General features: G+C 50.2%; 1 protein-coding gene across 1 annotated transcript in view; it reads left to right on the top strand.

Moving 5' to 3' along the window:
- Positions 1-16,700, top strand: part of LOC138688132 (heparan sulfate glucosamine 3-O-sulfotransferase 3B1-like) — a 31,718-nt gene extending 15,018 nt beyond the window's left edge. The window contains exon 2 of the mRNA XM_069798907.1: positions 12,356-16,700. Coding sequence (XP_069655008.1) covers positions 12,356-12,974 — 619 coding nt within the window. The 3' untranslated portion in view covers positions 12,975-16,700. The remainder of the gene's footprint in view (positions 1-12,355) is intronic.
- Positions 16,701-18,344: the final 1,644 nt, after the last annotated feature.

Genomic DNA, 18,344 nt, shown 5'->3' with positions numbered 1-18,344 from the left:
TCTGCTCACTGGGCTCCCCACCACCAGCATATGGCATAACGGGTCCCTGGAGAAGGGCCTTGAGGAGCAGGTACTGTAGGGAAGAGGCTGATGGGATAACCTCCCACGGGCTACCTGGGTTAGGAATACCTCCTGGTGTCCTAGCCAGGGGCGGGAGCCCCGGGGTGCTCCGGTGTGACAGATCATGGGTAAAGGGGTGTCCTGTGCCAGGTGTGGGGTCCAGCCCCACAGTGCATCCCTTTGGGGGAGCCAGGAGGGTGCTCTGCTCCATGTGCAGTGATGGGTGGTTTGGCTCTTGGATGAGTCACGCTCTTGGATGAGTCACGGTGCTGTTTGGTTTGGGCATCTAATTCTTGAAACATGTGCTTCTGGAACACCAGCTGAAAGCCAGCAAGCTGTACGCAGTCTGCAGTGCCAGCTCTGTGTACCTCAACACTCACTTCTGCCTCCCCCAAATCCCCATGTCCATGGGGTTTAACCTGATAGAGATTGCTCCCTTTGCTGCAAGGAAGCATTTTCCCAAGACCTATGAGGAGGAGAGATGTCCACAAGACTAGTGAGTAGCAGTGCCTGTGGGCTCGTAACATCTTTGAGAGGATGAGTGCCATTGCTGCAAATTAAGAGAGCAAATTGGTGGGTGTGGGAGCAGGCTGGGGCTATGGACTCTGGGCTGGGCTGGTGGGTGCGTTGCTGATGGCCGAACACCGCCAGCACTGGCTGATCCTCCTGCTGTGTTGATGGTTGTGGCTGAGCCTTGATGGCAGGGAAAGGTTGAGAGAGAAGAGGCTGTGGTGTGAGTGGTGGGCACTGGTGCCACTTGGACGTGGCTGAGCCGCTGTTGCGTGGCGAGAGAGCTGACGGCAAGTGGTGGGCTTTGTGATGGGAGCTGTAGGGAACAACCTGGTGGTTCTCCTGTTGGACCTGAAGCCAAACCCCTGTGATCTGGGTCCCTGGGGTTGGCTGAAGCCAGGTGATAGCCGTGTTGGCCCCATGTCCTCTGCTGCAGGAGGCACTTCTGTCACCTGGGTACCATGGATGTGTTTTGGATGTCTTGGCAGCTATGATTTCTTTATCGGCTTTTAAGTCTCATCCAAGCCAGGCTTCCTTTGCTTAAGCCTACTCTGAGGTAGCAAAAGCCTTGCAAGAGCTGCATTTTGGGTTTGGCCTTTTTTATTTCTTTCTACAGTTAAGCTCATAACTCCAGACCTTGACTCTCTCTCTTTGCCTTTTTTTCTGGATGGGGACATTACTTCTGTGTTCACAGGTGCTGAGCCAGTCCAAGCTCAGCAGATACTAGTTTCAGCTTCCCACGAAGGGCAGGATCAGTGCTTCCCAAGTAAAGCTGAGTTCAAGAATTAACGTCTCTGGTACAAGTGTTAAACTAGCAGTCTCTGCAAGAGGCTCTGAGAGCAGAGCTTCATCTTGCAATGAATCTGTAAGTGGATCTACCAAATCTTTGCATAGCAGGAGCTTAGTACACATAATGTTAACTCAAGGCTATAAATTTTTGAGGGAAGAGAAATGGCTGATCCTTCTGGTTGTGATAGAGTAAGAGGCAGAGGCAGTCCGGAGAATTTATTTTTCCCCAGGAGTGAGTTGTGAGCACTGAAATCTCTGCAGATGCCTAAAATTCTTCCTCTTTCCTTCCTTTCAGGCTGTTGTCTGTTTAATTTATACAGAAAAATGTTTCTACTGCTTTTCAATAAACTCTTGGACACTGTGAAAGTAATCTTAGCTTGTTCCAGACCTGCATCAATGCCAACTCTGGAGTAGCTGCTGACTTACATCCATGCCAGGCTGAGCAGAGCTGAGCTACCTGCTTCTGGTGGAGGTGGTGAGGAGTTATACTGGTGGCCTTCAGGTGCCGAAAGAAAGGGAAGGAGATTACGCTGGTGCAACTGGAGCACTCCTGCAGGGATACATTCCAGTTAAACACTCCAGTGGGGTGTAGTAAGAGGCAAAGTGGTGCAGGAATAAAACACACAGTTTGGCGGAGACAGTTGGCCCTGCGATCTGCTGGAAAGAAGTCTTTAGTCCCAGTTTGCCAGTTAGCTCAGTCATGTGTCCTGCTGGGTTTAGGGTTTTTTCTCCCCCCCTTAAATCATGAGTTTCACAGAACTGCCCCCTCCCTGCTCTGCTTTTAAACAAAACCAGTCTTTTTTTCCTTTTTGGGGGGAAATGGAGACAGATTAGAGTAATCTCACATGACTTGACCAGTGGGCAGTGAAGTCCAGTGATGCTGGGCGATATTCTAAAGAACTCACCCATAAACAGCAATTAGCTTTTAATCGCGGCGCTGCTCCTGGCCCCCCGCGCCCGCCAGGAACAGCAACGTGTGCTCTTTGTTGGCCGGAGCAGCACCGGGGGGACCCACAGCAATGAAAGGGAACCAGGGGGTGACCGAGAGGAATAAGATGCTCATTTCAGCCCCACCCCCTTACTGCACTCAAAAGCTCTTATTTTCAGAGCAAAGCACTATTGAAGCATCGGGACAATGGAGACCAAATCCTTCTGGGGGAGGGGAGGTGCTGGCAATTGCCTCTTTTGTTGTTTTTACTTCTTTACTTGCCTATGGCCTCCCCCATCCCACCCCTCCAAGAAATCCACATAGATGCTCGCTAGATGATAATGCAATCACTTTCTTGGGACCTTGCTAATAGGATTATAATTATTACTGGAGATGAACTGGAGTGAATAGAATATTTACCACTTCATCTTAAATTATTGTAAATCCCTCCAAAGCAGCCCTTTGATATGTAAAGTGCTGCCCCTCTCCCCCCAGTGAAGATAATTATTTAGTGGAAGTTCAGAGCTTTTAAGTACGAAGAGGGACAGAAAGAGGCTTCGGTGTTTACATAAAGAGGAGGGCCTATATAATGAACTGGTGCAGTTGATGAATATCTTGCCTGTCTCCAGCAAAGGAGGAGGGAAGGTTCTTGCTGAGCGGTTGTAACATCTTGGGCTGTTGTTGGGGGAAGAGGGGAGGAAATAATTGAAAATTTGGCCCTTTCTAGTCCAAAGAAAGCCTCACATCCTTGCAGCCCGTGTTCAGTTGGTGCATGAATCCACCTGGTGACAGTGGCAACGGTTTGGGTTTGTTCCTTTAGGGCTGGAGGAATTTCTGTTTGAGGAATGACCAAGTAGGCTGGGAGACCTCAGCCTGGCAAAGAGATGTCTTGGGGGAAAGATACGGTACTCTACAAAGTCAGAGCTAGACTGGAGATAGAGGGAGGGATGGACTGGTGTGACGGTGCAAGGACTGGGGCTATGGCATGAGGGCAGGAGCAGGCGCACAACAGGTAAAGCAAGGACCTAGAGCAGGCTGTGCGTGTGGAGGGTCTGTGTGGGTTCAGGAGGAACCTGGACAAGGGGTTGGAAGAGAGATCATTTGAAGGTTATTAGGTGGACAAACTGCATCAGGCCCAGAAAAGCCCCTGAGCTGAATTTGGATGGAGGCTGGAGAGCAGTGGGGGACAGGTGGTGCTGCTTGCCCTGTTCTTGCTCTGCCCTAGTCCTCCTATGACCAGGGCTGGAGATGCCCGGGCCTCAGGGGCTTTGGCCTGAAGGAGAGGGCTGTACCCTGCGGGCACATCCATGTGAGCATCTGCAAGCAGGATACATTTCTCCCAAGCTTTCAGGCTGGTTCCATTCCCTTGAGCCCTTCCTCCCAAAGTCTGCCAGCATGGACCATCCACTCTGGGGTGGGAAGGGGGATTGCTCCAGCCAGCTGCCTCCAAGACCAACTTCATGCCTTTGCATCCATTGCCAAGGACAGGCATATCCCAGGAGTGATGGCTGCGTCACCCATTGGTCTCAAAGGAGGGTGTGTGGCTCTTTGGCCTCTTTATTATGCTCTCTGGTGAAAGTACAAACCCTGTCCCCATGCAGACAAGACTCCCGTGGACTGTTTCTGCTGCTGTAACTTATTCCTCCCTTGTAGGCTGCAGCTTTACAGTGCACCATATATGGCACTTGTTATACAAGGCAGCAACCCTGTGAGGGATAACATGTCATTATCTTGGTTATAAGTCTGTGCTTCTAATTAAGCCACTTAAACCCATGAGGTGGAGGAGGCATTTGGGAGGGAAGTGGGTTTTGGCTGGCACAGGGTGGGAAGTGACCTTTGCAGCAGAGGCTGGTTCAGCTCATCACACCCATTGCTTTTCCCAGAGGCACAAATCCTCCAGGTTTTGTGCATGGATCAGGCCCTTCTTTCTCCAGGTCAGGTGCTCAGATGCTGCTGCAAACCGTCTGCTCTTGGCTGCAGCCGGGCAAAGTGCCCCGTGTCCCTCAACTGCAGCATGGGGAGGGTCAAACCTCTGTGGTGGCTCCTAGATCTGATTTCAGTGCAGTGACTTTTGGGGAGGTGGATAAAGTCTTTCATAAAAAACCCAAACCAACCAAAAAAAAAAAAAGCCCCAGCCCCTCGTGATTGCAGCAGCACGTTGTCCCCTCCTCGAGGCACGGCTTGCTTTGATTTGCCGGAGCCGTTTGGCGCAACCTGGCTCTGCCTGCGTGGAGTGGGGGCGAAAGGACCATCTGCCGATGCCCCACGTCTCCCCACTCCCCCAGCCTTTGATGGGATTTTTTTATCTGCATCAAAAGAACTTAGATCAGACTCCACAGCCGGGCCAGAGCCTGTTCCTGTGGGGTATGTGGTGATGCCACCCATGGCCACTGGCTCTTTGGCTCCATTGAAGCCCTGGAGCAGCTTCTTGATGGGGAGCCTTCACATGCCGTTACCCTCCTCTCCCTCCTTTAATCCCCAAACTCCCCAGCAGGTGAAGGGCACCTGGCAGATTTGGGGGCAGGGAGCAAGGAAAGTGAGAAAAACATTAATTTCAAGCCCACATACTTTTTCCCCCTTTCCCTCCTCCTTTACCTACCCCTTCCTCACCCCCAAAGTTCATTAATTCCCATCATCTGGTTTGTGTAAATGTCGTGGCGAGTGTTTGACGGAGCTGGATAGGGTTACACCCGTTTCAAAAAGGCCGAGGCTGGTTCCCAGCCGTTCCCTTTTATTGTTGTATAATTTGCCAACCCAAACAACAGGCTCCTGCTCGAGACAAAGGCGCACATGTTGCCCTCACCGCTGGTCATAAAAGGAGGAGAGGCTGTGTGCTACTGTACAGGTCCTTGGTGCAACGGCAGCCTGAGCCAGGGAAAATTTTGGTAAGAAAAATGTGATGTATCAAATAATAAACCAGCAAGTGTTCCCACCCCCAAAGAGGAATTTGCTATTGATGCTTCTCTCTCTGTTTCTTCCTCCCCCTCCATCTTCCTCTTTCCCCCATCTGGAGCTGCTGCCACCAGAAAGGGGAGTCAAAGCCAAGTGGGTAATTTTGAAGCCGGTTGACCTTGATGTTGGTGGCAGGCTCTGTGATGTAACTAAATGCTTTATTACTTTAACAGTCTTTCCCCGGGCTTGTTAGGTTCTTGCTTTTAAGGAGTATTTCTGGGATTTGATGATTTTGTGATCAGCCCTGCAGTGAGGAGGGTCAGGAAGGGTCCAGTGTGGTGGTATTCAGAGCTGAGCTGGTGATGCTCTCGGTTTTTGCTTCCCAGAGCATTGCAGAGCTCTTCCTCACTGTCAGGTGCCTGTATGAGGCTACAAGTGTGTGGTTTTAATCCAGCCCTTGGCTGCTCTGCTCACCACTGTACATTTTTCCTGCTTTCTGACAGCAACCTGCTGCCTCGGAGACTGGGAACAACTGGGTATCGCCTTGGTAGAGCAGGTAGGCTGGAAGGCAAAGCTGCCAGCAATGGAAATGTCACCCCAATCCTTTCCTGGGTGTCTACAGCTCTTTTTCAAGACACTAGATTAGCAAGTGAGCCTAAATTTATTTATTGGGACAGGGGACGAGAGGAAGAGGCAGAGAAGCAGGGGGATTTAGAAAGAGAATTGGCTGTGCAGGGCAGGAACGGCAGTATAGCCCTCCTCAAAAGTGTGTTTGATTTAAGGCAGCGGATGGATGGACTGTAGTTTGAAACAAGCCCTTTGGCTTTGGTGGGATCCTGACTGGAGCAAAGCTGAGCGGGACCATGCTGGAATGGGGACAGGAGACCAAACCGCCCCTGGGGACAGGAATAGGACAGGAGAGGATGCAGCAAGCTGGAGAGCATCATTGTAGGAGGGGACGAGGCTTCAGTCTGCCTCATCTTCTGCACTTGTTTCCTTTAAAGCTTTTCCGAGCTGGTATCAGCAGGCTTGTTTGCTTTCCAACCTGCAAATTAGAAACGCAGCAAAAGTCACAACAAATGCATCACGTGCACCAAATTGTACCATGTTCTGGGTCTTGCTGCTTGGGCTTTTCACCTTGGGTTTTCAAACTCCCTGTCATGACTCTGGAGGCTAGAAATGTGTCTCCTCCCAGAATGGAAGAAGAGGTTTTGTGTCTACCTTTTGCATTTCTATTCACCTTCTCGCCATAAGCTTTCAATCTAATCTGTGTGGTTTCTTAGACAGCCTTTTGGGAGGATTTGGGGGCGCTTTCCCCAGAAACAGTCAGGTTGCCAAGATTTGGATTTCTGGGAAGAAATCGCTTTTTCTTTGTCTTGAAACACCAGTTGGGAATTTGGGTAGAAACTGGCCAGAAATAGGTTGGATGCTCTGCGTCTGCACCACCAGGCTGGAAAGGAAATGGTTCTGGATTACAGGCCTGAACTTGGTGTGAATGTGGCTGATGTCCAAAATAGTTTGACTTGCTTTTTCTCCCCTTTCCCCCATTTTCCTTGCTTCTAGGGAACTGCTGTGGGGGTAAGTCTAGAAATTCTGCACCAAAGGAGGTTCTTGCTGTATCTGCTGGCAGATCTGCTGCGGGGACTGCTGCGAGCGCTCCCCGGTCTGCATCTCATAGCTGCATCCGGATGCTACAGTGTTTTATCCTGACCATAACGACGCTTCTCTTGCTTTTACAATACCCTATACACAGCTGTTCATCTCCTCTAGGAGAGTTTTGTCATCCTTGCAGAGGGAAACTGAGGCAGCTCAGAGGATTGAGCAGGGGGTGGTCTGGAGGTGGAGGGGCTCGAGACTGGAGGGTGCCATCGCTGCAGCACGGGGCACCCCAATTTTAAAACTTACCAGTGGGACTTCAGCACTTGAGCACGCTGGAGTGGGGGGAACATCTCCGAAAGCAATGCTGGGTGACTCTGGGTGTGGGGTAGGAATGTATCTGGCATGAAACCCTCCCCAGGAGGGAAAACTCATCACCCACTCAGCTCCAGGACTCCTGTTTGGCAGCAGGAGCACCTGAGTGTGCCGGGTCTCTGCTGGGCAGCCTGACGGTGACCTCCACATGGGCAGACGGCCAGAGGTGGTCATCTCCACAGACCCCCTGGGCTGTGGCAGACCCCGGAGGGGTTTATCCCAGCGGGTGTTTGCAAATGGCAGGAGGTGCGTGGGGGGGACCGACAGACGTCCCCGGGGATAAAATCGGTAACAACTGCTGGGCTCTGCCCTGCGCGCTGGTCTGTCCTACCTGGGGCAAATAATGCAGCAACAGGTTGCAGAGGTCCCCTTGACCCCCCCAGCCTGCGGCCCCTCACCGTTCCTCCTTGAGAAGTGGCAGCAGATTAGCCCAGAGCCCCTCTGCGCAGACAAAAGCTGCCACAAAGGGCATTAGGCTTCAGGATTGGATTACCGTGTGGCCACCTGTCATCCCCACTTTGTAAATTTATCTCGCTCTGGGTCCAGTTTTCACATTGGAGAAGTTTGCACTTAAAAAAAAAATACAAAATCTTGCACCAGTGCTTCTCCAAGCAGCAGCCTGGCTGGGTTCGTTTTAGCATCCCTTATTCTAGGCTTCAGAGCTGCATCGGGCTGGGGATTAGGGCTGTTTGAATAAAGAGAGCCTTTATTACATTAGTCTAAGTGGTTAATAGGTAAAGTAGGCCAATCCATCTTTAGACTAAGCCTATCACTTCGCCTACGAAGGGTGCAGGCTTCACTGAGGAAATATTCATTAAAGGAAAAGCTTTTCCTCTGTCCCTCTTGACATGTTAATAGCTCAGGGTTAGGGGCTCTGCTCTCTGCCCGTGGAAAATTCATAGCTGTGCTCACGCAGCAACTCCCTCCTCTTGCTGGGACCCCCAATGCTGCCGACAGCATTGCCGAAGTCAGCAGAGCAGTGCTGAGCCCTGCCAGCACTTTGCTGGCTGGGCTTGGTGGGAAGTAAGGGATGCCGGGAGTCTGCTGGTGCTCCTCATCCTGGCTTTCCTTTTCCTGGCTTTTAGAAAGCAGGTGCCTCGTCCCTTCCCGAGCAGGGATGTAGGGGGAGGGTTCAAATAACAGGTAAAAGCAGTGCTTCGGTGCTGGGACTCTCTGCTGTGGGATGTTCTCAAGGCCAGAAGTATTCATGGGTTTGAAGGGATTAGACAGTTCATAGGCACTATGAAATGGGATGATTTGGATGCAGATGCTGGCTCCAGAGGTCTTTGAACTCCAGGTTGCCAGAAGGCAGGAGGATAACAAGGCAGGAGGGACTGCTTGCCAGGCTTTTCATACTATCTTTACTTTCCACTACAGTATCCGCTACAGCCCTCGGCGGTGTCTCCATCCAGCCCTGTCCCGACTGGTGCAGCAGCTTTTGTCCAAGGGCTCAGTTGAGCTCCCTGTTTCCCACAGCCTGACTCCCTTTATCATCTCCCTTTCCTCTCCTGTATGGGCAACCGTGGTAGCTGCACCTCTGCCATTCTTATCTTGCACCAAACAGCGCTGGCAGAAGCTGCCCAGGTCTCTAACATGCCTGTGAACCTTCCACGGAAAGAGAGGACTCCACAGCTGTCACGAACTGCCACAGGGCTGAACTGCGCATGCACTGTTGAGTTGATTGTGGGTTTCTGCTATTATTTTTGCCCAAAGGGGTTGCATCCTGCCAGGGCATGGTGGCTACAGCTCTTCTGACCATTACAGCTCCTCTTTTCCCTCCTACAATGGCTGTTGTTTAGTGCAGCCCTTGCTGTCTTGGAGCCCCAGGAGCAGATGTCTTCAGAGCTGAAGTCTGGTCCTACTTCCACCAACATGTATGTCCAGCGTGTTGTGTTGGAGCTGCATTGCTGTATGTGGGCCAGGTTGCCCTTCTCCAGTTGTGGTCTGAATGGGAATAAATGCTCCTTGGTGACTTTTCCACCTGTGTGAGTTCAGACCAGCCAACTTACCGGCTCCTCCTGTCCCTGAAGCTCTGTTGTCTCTGGCTGCCAGCACGATGACTGATGCCTCTATAGGAGATTATGGAAAGCATGAGAAGGCTCATCACAACAGACAGACCTATACAATAAAACTTTGCTTTCCTGGACGTGATGCTGTCAGAGGTTCAAACCACATCCATGGGCCACAATATTTGGCTTCACTTGCTGCTGTCTAGCTTTTATGCAGCCAGTTTTCAAACAAGGCAGCGTCTGAGACGGTTTCGAGGATCTTAGTTTTGGGCTATGCCTGGCACCCGTCTGGGTACAACAAAGGAAGGGAGTGCTGGAGCTAGGGCTGAAGGCTGGTTTTGGTGGATTCAGTTCTCATTCTTGGGTTGAAGGCTCTGTTTCTATCTCGCTCATCTTAGCCTGTGCTGCCAGACACCAGTAGCAATGTCAATGGTGTGCCTTGTCTTGCTTCTCTTGCTGTGATGGGTCACCAGCGAGATGTTCTGCAAATGCCAAGGATTCAGGTTCTCTCCAAAAATAACAATTTTGGGGGGTCTAGACCTGCACAGAACTGAGTGCTCTCGGCTCTATTGGAAACAAGACATACTGGAAGTCCTCAGCCACAAATCAAGAGTGTGGGTTCAGGTGCTGACTGGTCTGGAAAAGGACTGACACTGGGCCTGTGGATGCCTCTTACTCGAAGAGGTGCTCCTTGCTGTCTTCCACTTCTGCAGAGTACTCCTCTTTGTTGAAATGCTAATTAAAAGCCTGTGTTTCCCAACCAGATCAACTGACTCAGCACCTCCACCCCCAGCAATTTCCTCCTGTTTCATGGCCCAGCCCTACCCAATGCCTCTCTTGTGCAAGGGGTTAAAACTAACCCTTGCATTATTCCCAGGAGACTGATAAATACTGACTGTAGTAGTCCTGGAGGAGAAGTTGGTCTCGAGGTGCAGGGCCCCATACAGCAAGCAATCTGACAGACCTGACCTGAAGCCAAAGGGCTTCGGTGCAGCACGGCTGTCCTGAGCATGTCTTGGGAAGCAATCTCCTCTCTAGGCAGGTCCCAGCCCATTAAGGACTTCGTGGGTTGAAACCAGCCTCTTAAATCAAGCTGGAAAGCGGTTGATGGCCAGCGCAGGATGTAGAACTTGGATTTAATGTGGCCATAAAAAGAGACACCACTTAATGAGTAGACTGTTGAAATCCACATCAGCCCATGATAGATTTAAGAGTTGGTGTCTGACCATTACAGACTGGCTGTGTTCTGCGATGGTGTTACAGGTTTGTGGAGTTGGCCAGAAAGGTGAAGGATTAGTCAGAGTTTTATTTTGGTTACTGTTTTTTTGGCACAGGCTGGCTCCTGACTTTCAGAAGTTCTCGCTTCCCAGATGTCTGGTGGACCGGTGTGATTTTTATCTGCATGTGAAACTCCACTTGCATGGCCTTGAAATTGCAGCCCTGGGGGTTGCCACCACCCTTGGGCATGGCTGGGGGTTTCCACAAGCTGATAGCCCCTTCTTCCACAGTCCAGCTTGTCCATCACCACTTCTCCCAGTGACCCGTGCAGATCTGGTATGGGGACCGTCTCTCACCATGGGTCTGTGGAGATGGGGCTTTTTGGGGAGCCTCTGAGCACACCTCACCTGCAGTGCAGAGATGTAGTCATTGGGTGCCCCTTGCCAGTAAACACATTGCATAAAGTTAATTGCAGAAGCTGATGAAGCAAAATACCAGTTACAGTGTGAGCTAAATAGCAGTTGCATAAATAGCTGCTGACCAACTTTCATAGGCATGTTATGATTTTTGATTCAATCAGACCTCTCATTCCTGGTTTTCCTATTATTTGGCCTCAGAACAGATGGGTCATCTTTTTGCCTTGGCTTCTTAATCAGGGCAACCATTGGCTTTAGCACAAATTATCAGTCGCTTTTTTAATTGCAAGAGCCCATGGTCTTCATTGCTGTAGAAGCATAAAAGCGGTAAGGGAGGAGATGGCCGTCAGGGAACAAACAGCCTCTGTGTGCAGTGTCGTACGTCTGAGGGAAACGCTGTTTGAGGCTTGCAGATTACACACTGGCTGGTTATTTCTCTGTGCTGGGTGGATGCTTGAAAACTTAATCAAGTTTTATAGCTTTAATTTTGTGGCTGACTCCCCTCTTGCCTTTTTTTTTAACTGTCTTGCAACCCAGAGCAAATGAGTCCCATTGGGTTATAAAGGGAAAGAATTGGCAAATGGTCTAAGATATTTAGGCTTGCCTGATGAATGATAGGAAAAAATTACTCTTCCTGGTTTGTGCCGCTTCCATCATTTCTGCAAGCTCTCTAGTTTTTCCCCACATGATTAATTAGAAATAGCCAGGGAATAAAGTGAAATTGCTGAAGGCTTTAGGTTTTGAGGGTATTTTGTGAGGGTACATCCTACCCATGAGCTGAGGTTGTGTTCTCCGTGGTCGTATGCTGTGTCCTGGACCTGTAGCCTTTGTGGCAGTGGAGGGGAGAGGTTGTCCTCGTTGGGTGCTGGACTGGGATGTGCTGAAGATGCCACCAGCAGCTCTTGATGTTCCTTCTAGTGTGCAATAGGGAGCAAGTCTGCACAGCGAGAGGGAATAGTAAAGCAAATGGGTGAAGCTGGGTGCCAGAGGACCCCTATGGTTGGATGAGGTCCTGTTGTTGACAAGCCAAGGACAAGTTGCACCCTCTTGCTTGAATTGGGAAAAGTGTTGCGTTTGGGAGGTGAACGGAAAGCAAGGTGGACGTTTTCCGGTGAGGTCCTGCTTTTCTGTTACACTGTACTTCTTGTTACTGTGGGGAAAACGAGCCCTGGGTTGGAGCTGAGGGCTCTCCGGTGTTGACCTGAGCCAGGAAAGCCACCTGGTGTAGCTCAGGACTCATCCTGACTGGTCTGGAGCCCGTGTGGTACATGTAGCCGCACTCCAGGTGCAGAGCATAGCCCAGCTAATCCACTCATGGATAACTGGGAGATTACTTAGCTGGATTTCTAACACAGTGGCCTTTAATAATAATCCCCCCCCTAATCCCTAAATCAATGGAAGATGGATTTATCTGTACGCACTAAATGGCCTGTGTAGGCATTTTAGGGAGAAAAATTCTTGTGTATCTATGTGTGACCATATATATATATATATGTATGCATATGCATATTTTTGGTCCTGTTACCTGTCGTTCTGACCCATGTCTGTGTGTTTTGCTGCAGGGACCTCATGCCCAGGACCCTGGAGGGGCAGATCACCATGGAGAAGACCCCCAGCTACTTCGTCACCAAGGAGGCCCCAGCCCGCATCTCCTCCATGTCCAAGGGCACAAAGCTCATCGTGGTGGTGCGGGACCCCGTGACCAGAGCCATCTCGGACTACACCCAGACGCTCTCCAAGAAGCCCGATATCCCCACCTTTGAGAGCCTGACCTTCAAAAACAGGACTACGGGCCTGATCGACACCTCGTGGAGCGCCATCCAGATTGGCATCTATGCCAAGCACCTGGAGAACTGGCTCCTCTACTTCCCCATCGGGCAGATCCTCTTCGTCAGCGGGGAGAGGCTGATCAGCGACCCCGCGGGGGAGCTGGGCAGGGTCCAGGACTTTCTGGGCCTCAAGAGGATCATCACCGACAAACACTTCTACTTCAACAAAACCAAGGGGTTCCCCTGCCTGAAGAAGGCGGAAGGCAGCAGCAAACCCCACTGCCTGGGGAAGACGAAAGGCAGGACCCACCCCGACATAGACCAGGAGGTGGTGCAGAGACTGCGGGACTTCTACCGGCCCTTCAACATGAAGTTCTACCAGATGACGGGGCAGGACTTCGGCTGGGACTGAGGCTGGCGTGGGAAAGTCTCCTGTAATTTCTTGCCCAGCACGGTTTGCGTATATAAAGAGATATATATGTATGTAAAATGTACAGAAATCTATTTTATAATAATTTATTTTTAATTCCTAAGCAATTAATTCACTAAGCTGCCTAACCGCACTGGCTAGAATGGTAGCCCGTAACCTGTTTAACATTCCACGGTGTTTAATTCTAATATGTCTCTCCTTTCCCCGCCCCCCCCCCTTCTGTTTTCTCCTCTTTTTGGTTTGGTTTGTAACAGACGGTGCTTCCATTTTTCCTAAACAAAATTTGTATTTAAAAAATCAAAAAAAGGGAGGGTGGCAGGGGAGGGGCGGGGAGGGAGGGAAAGCACAAATTTATTTTTGTTACGGGTATCTGGCCTTTATAAACACTTGCTTTCCCTATTCCAGTGTCCCAGTCTCTGCTCCGGTGTTGTGCTCCCTTGTCCCACAGCTTTACAGTTAGTCCTGCAGCCCCGGGGGAGGTTTCTCTGGGGCGGGTGGGGAGGGAGGCTGGTCATCTCCCTACAACCCACATACCTCTGCGTTTTACTGGTGGCTGTGAAGCGCAGGGAACCCCAAGCCATACAGCTCCTGCTCTGCAGTCCAGGACTCTGCCGGGAGGGTAACGTGCTCATTTTCCAGCGGAGGAGCTGCAGAGCCTGTTGCATGGGCAGAGCTGTCTCCTCAGTATACTTATCTTTCTTGCATTTTGTCAAGGAGGCTCTTTCCCACGATCCCTCTATGCATTTTAAATCTTTACTGCAGGACAAATGTAAAAATACATGTATCTGTATGTGACACGCTCGGTGCTGGTCCGAATGACTTGCAAGAAGCATCGCTCCTGGAGTGCCTGTGCCGCTGCACCGGCAGTGCGGGGAGCAGCGTCCACCCACCAAAGACGCCAGCAGAGTTGCGGTGTCACGGGAAAACCCCAGGTCTCTGCTTGGTGCCATCCCCAGCATGGAGGGTGTCCCAGGACACGGCACAGGCAGCACTACCATCTCCAGCCCTGCAGCCGCTGGAGCAGCTCCCGGTGCCTGAGGCTGGGGAACATCAACCTTGGCCCCCTTGATTCCCGTTACATTTTGGTCCAACACCCTATCCACGGTCTCTCCCAAGGAGCAGCGTTTGCCTAGAGCCAGGAAGAAGTGCTGCTTTGCCAACAAGGATGAATCTGTAGAAAAGCAGGGGGGAGTCTGGGCTGTACTTGGGTTGGGGTGTTGCTGTCAGCCCAGGTGTAGCCAGGTACACCCACCCCCCCCCCGCTCTGATGCCCCGGGCAAGCGCAGGGGTGGTAGCCAGGCAGGACAGGAGGCTCTGAGCACTTAACCATCAACCCAGGTACAATAACCTGGAGATCCTTCCCCTCAGGTGGAACCAAATGCTTTGGGGCATTAGGACAGGTTGGCAGGGCTCTCCTGCGAGCTTTAGGCACGTTTTGTGTGCTCAGGACGTTTTGATAAGCACCGTGTGTGCCAGTGCCTTATCGTTATTGTCAGGGGTTCTGCTAGCTCAACTGGAACTTTTTCAGAGCAAGGTGGCAACAGAAGTGATTTGCTCCTTGAATTTTTAACAGAAGCAGGGCTATGTTGTCTTTGGGCAACAAAAACCCATGCACCTCACCTGCAGCGCTGAAATGATGTACCGCACTGAGCGTGGAGCTTGCTGGATAAATCTCATGACATTACCATGTAGGCACTTGCATAAAGCAGGCGGTGTAAGTAAAACTCGAAACAGCAAATGCGCCAATGGGCAGAGCATACGTGAGTTGTGTTAATGCTCCAGTTTCGTATACATTGCCTATATAAATGCATGCCCTGCACATCTCCCCAGTCACCCATAGCAAACCACCTTTGAGTACCACATTGCTGAGCCATGCCCAGCTGTGGTGGGGTGTTTTCAGTGGCATTTCCCAGATGTTTCTTTTACTTTGCAGCCTCCTTGCTCTTGCCTGCTCCTTACAGCTCTCTGCTGCAGCTGTTTGGTGATGAAAAGGCTCTTTGGAGCCTGGACTCTCCCTGGGTCTTGATTTAGTCCTGCTCAGGTGGATACCCACCTCTGGGTCTGCTGGAGGGATTTGCAGGTAAAGTGCTGCCCTTCAGTGCTTTGTTTGAACCTAAGGGCTCTTGGCTTGGCTCAGCAGTGTCACATCTCTGAAGGGATTTAGGGACTCGCACCTCCCTCAGTGCTGGTGAGGTGTGTGTGGGTTCATACATGGGGTGCAGTGCACTGGGGTGTCCTCAAGCAAAGGGAGATGCTAAGCATAATGTCAGGACTGAGCTGCCTAGCAAACCTGCTGTGAGCAGGGTGCAAATCCCTGCTTGGGGTTTGCCTCCAAGCACAAACAGGAAAGTTGGGCAAATCCTCTCCTTTTTGCCCTGGGCCATTTCTAGCAACAAAGCGATGCTTTGGCCTGATGCAGTCCCACTTCCAGAGGTCACAGGCACCTGCTGAGCTGCGCAGGTTGACAGACCACACATACAACGCCCGTCCTGTAAAACACAGCTGCAAACCTTGAGTGGCGGTTGGATCTATGCATGTTTGGGGGCTTTGGTTTTAGCTCCAGCCAGGTCCCTGGCTCTGTTCCCTGCTGCCAGGACAGGCGATGAATGCACAAGCGTGTCTGCTTTATCACAAACCCTGCTGCTGTTGGGTGACTGAGGGGAAGGGGCTGCGGGGGGTGAGGGGTGGGGAGGAGAAGAAAATAATTCCTGGTGGAAAAGCATGGGTTTTGGTTCTCAAAACCTCAGTCGTCCTACTAGCTGGCTTATGCAATGTGTGGAGAGACGCTCATCCTCTCCACTTGGCCTTTGGGTGAGCTCCCAGCCATGACCGCGCCGCTTCCCCAAGCGGTTTCGCTGGCTGAGCCCTTCCGCTGCGTGGCAAGAGCCTCCGGGATCTGCCGCGTTGGCGTGGCTGCCTTTCCGCGCGGTTCCCTCCGGAGCACGTGTGCGTGCCTGCTTTTGAATGCTGGAAGATTTCGCATCCCCTACGTCTTCCTTCTTCCTTTCTTGGAAACAACTTTTTAATATCCCAATGCCTTCCTCAGCTCTACAGCAGAGTGTGGGCTTAATTTGTATAATCAAGCCCTGCTGAAAAATGCTCTCATGAAGCAATCTTGTTGGAAAGTAGAAATACAGAGAGTGAATAATAACTCTTCTAACCTTAAGCAAATTGTTAGCCCTGGCTCAATATCCTTCGTAATGAAGTCTGCACTAGACTTTTAACGTAAAGGCCTTACCTAGCAAATAAGACAATGAAGGTGAATTTCCCGTGGTGTACATCTGGTTGCTAATACCGGAATCAGTGCTATTGTCATAATTAAAAAAAAAAAAAAAACAACAACTTTTTTTGAAGTTAAGCTTGGAGGTGTGATTAGAAGTTCTTTTTTTTTTTTTCCACATAGTAACATTAATTTATGGCTGAGTTTCATTCAGTCCTGTATTCAGAAGTGCAGTACAGATATTAGTGACGTGTTGTCTGTAACATGGTACTATAGAGTAGCCAATTTGTAAGAAAAAGAACAAAATGGAAAGAAAAAACAAAAAAAACCACACAAAAAAGAAAATCTGAAAAAAATGTAAATCGATTATTTTGTGGTATGTACAACACAAATTAATTTTACACAGAGAAAGATGTTTCTAGGGAAATGAAATTCTGGTAATTCATACTATTTGTATGAACAAATAAAAGCTATATTTTACCAAGCGATGGACACGGTTGTATTCATTCAACGCTGCGGAGGTAGAGACGGCCTCCCCCCATGGGTTTGGTGGTGCTGACCCCCGACACTTGCATGTCCACCCCATTAATGTCCAGCAACTGTGCTGGCCCCACGGCAAAGCCCAGAAGCGTGTGCTGAGGCCAGCAGGATTTGATCACATAGGTGAGCTCCCACCCAGCACAGCGCTGTGTTTGGGAGCCGGAGGCTTCGCTGGGTGGTGAACGTGTGCGTGTTTTGCTCAGTTGGGTTCTGTGTGGGCTGATCTGTCCTGTCGAAAGTACCTTCATCAAATACCATTTCAGGGAAGGAGACCTGAGGGATTGCCCTCAGCCCTGCTGCAAAAACTGGATGGTCTTGGTGGCTGGTGAAATCATCCTCCTGCATCAGGGATGCTGGAGGACAAATTCAGTCCTTTATAGCTGGTGGTGGGGAACCTTTCCAGTGCCAAGTTTCTTTTCAAAAGCATTGCACTTACAGTAGTGATGCTGATCCAAACCTCTGGGGCCAGTGGTTGCTATTGCTTCCTACACACTCAACACTTTAAGATATAAAAATTCATTATCATTAAATTCAGAAGAGTCCCAGGCCAGTGCTATACAAAGCAGTGCCTAAAGAACATTACAGATTTATGTAATGTAGCAATTGCCACTTAACTAAACTGAATTAAAACAATTTAATTTTTCTTAGCAAGTCTTGCATCCGGTGCAGAGTAATTGATGGGAGTCTTTCAGATCGCCCATTTTTCAGAGACCTTCTAGAAAAGGAGTCAAAAGTAAGCACAAGATTTAATATGGCGATTTAGCAAGAGTTCAGCCTGGAAACCTCCAGCTCATCAGGATTGTAATTAGCTGCTCCCAAACTCTGGCAATGCCTAACCTCTATAGGTACCTCATTTTGAAAATATATATGTAGATTTTACTTTAAAATTCCCATGTACCTTTTGAGCGACACAGCTGGATGTGCTGCGAGCTGACCTCAGCTTGATGGAGTTGAGCAACTAGTTACCTCATTCTCACCTCACCTTGATTGCATTCAAAACCAGGTGCTCCTCTGCTAATTCCCTAGGAGATGTCAATCCCAGGTCTGAGCTCAGCCTGGTTTTGCAACAGCTCCTAGAGTGCTGTCCCTCATTCTTGTATTTTATAAGAGCTACTCAGTTTTGGGATGTGGGTGCTTCTCCTTCACAAGGTGACTGGTGCTGCAGAGCGGAGGGGAGGTAAGGTATGTCCCTGTGAAATGGCGTTCAGCATCTGTACTGTCCTCTGCATCTCCCTGTAGGCTATTCCCAGTTGCACCTGGGCTTGTGGATATTGGGGAGTGTTTCCCCGCTCAGTTTGGACTGGGCGCCATTCTGAGATGCTGTTTTGGCAAGACCGTCTAAAAGATAAGAGTGTCTGTGTTGTTTGTGGGATTGCATCCTGAATACAGAGAAGTGTTTGCTCTGAAGGAGATGGCCTGAAGGGTCTTCTAAGTAGCTTTGGGGACTTCTGCTAAAGGAGGAAGCTCTTGAAGGAGAATGGTTTGATGAAGAGGTAGGTGAGGCAGAGGCAGCCAATGAAAGGTTGTTGCTAATGGTGGTGATAACTAAGGTGGATTTAATTTTTCTCTACGTTGGTGGAAGAAAGGTGATG

This window comes from Haliaeetus albicilla, chromosome 12, assembly GCF_947461875.1.
Source record: "Haliaeetus albicilla chromosome 12, bHalAlb1.1, whole genome shotgun sequence".
NCBI classification, from domain to species: domain Eukaryota; kingdom Metazoa; phylum Chordata; class Aves; order Accipitriformes; family Accipitridae; genus Haliaeetus; species Haliaeetus albicilla.
The sequence above is the reverse complement of the archived record's forward strand: the minus strand, read 5'-3'. Positions and strand labels throughout refer to the sequence as shown.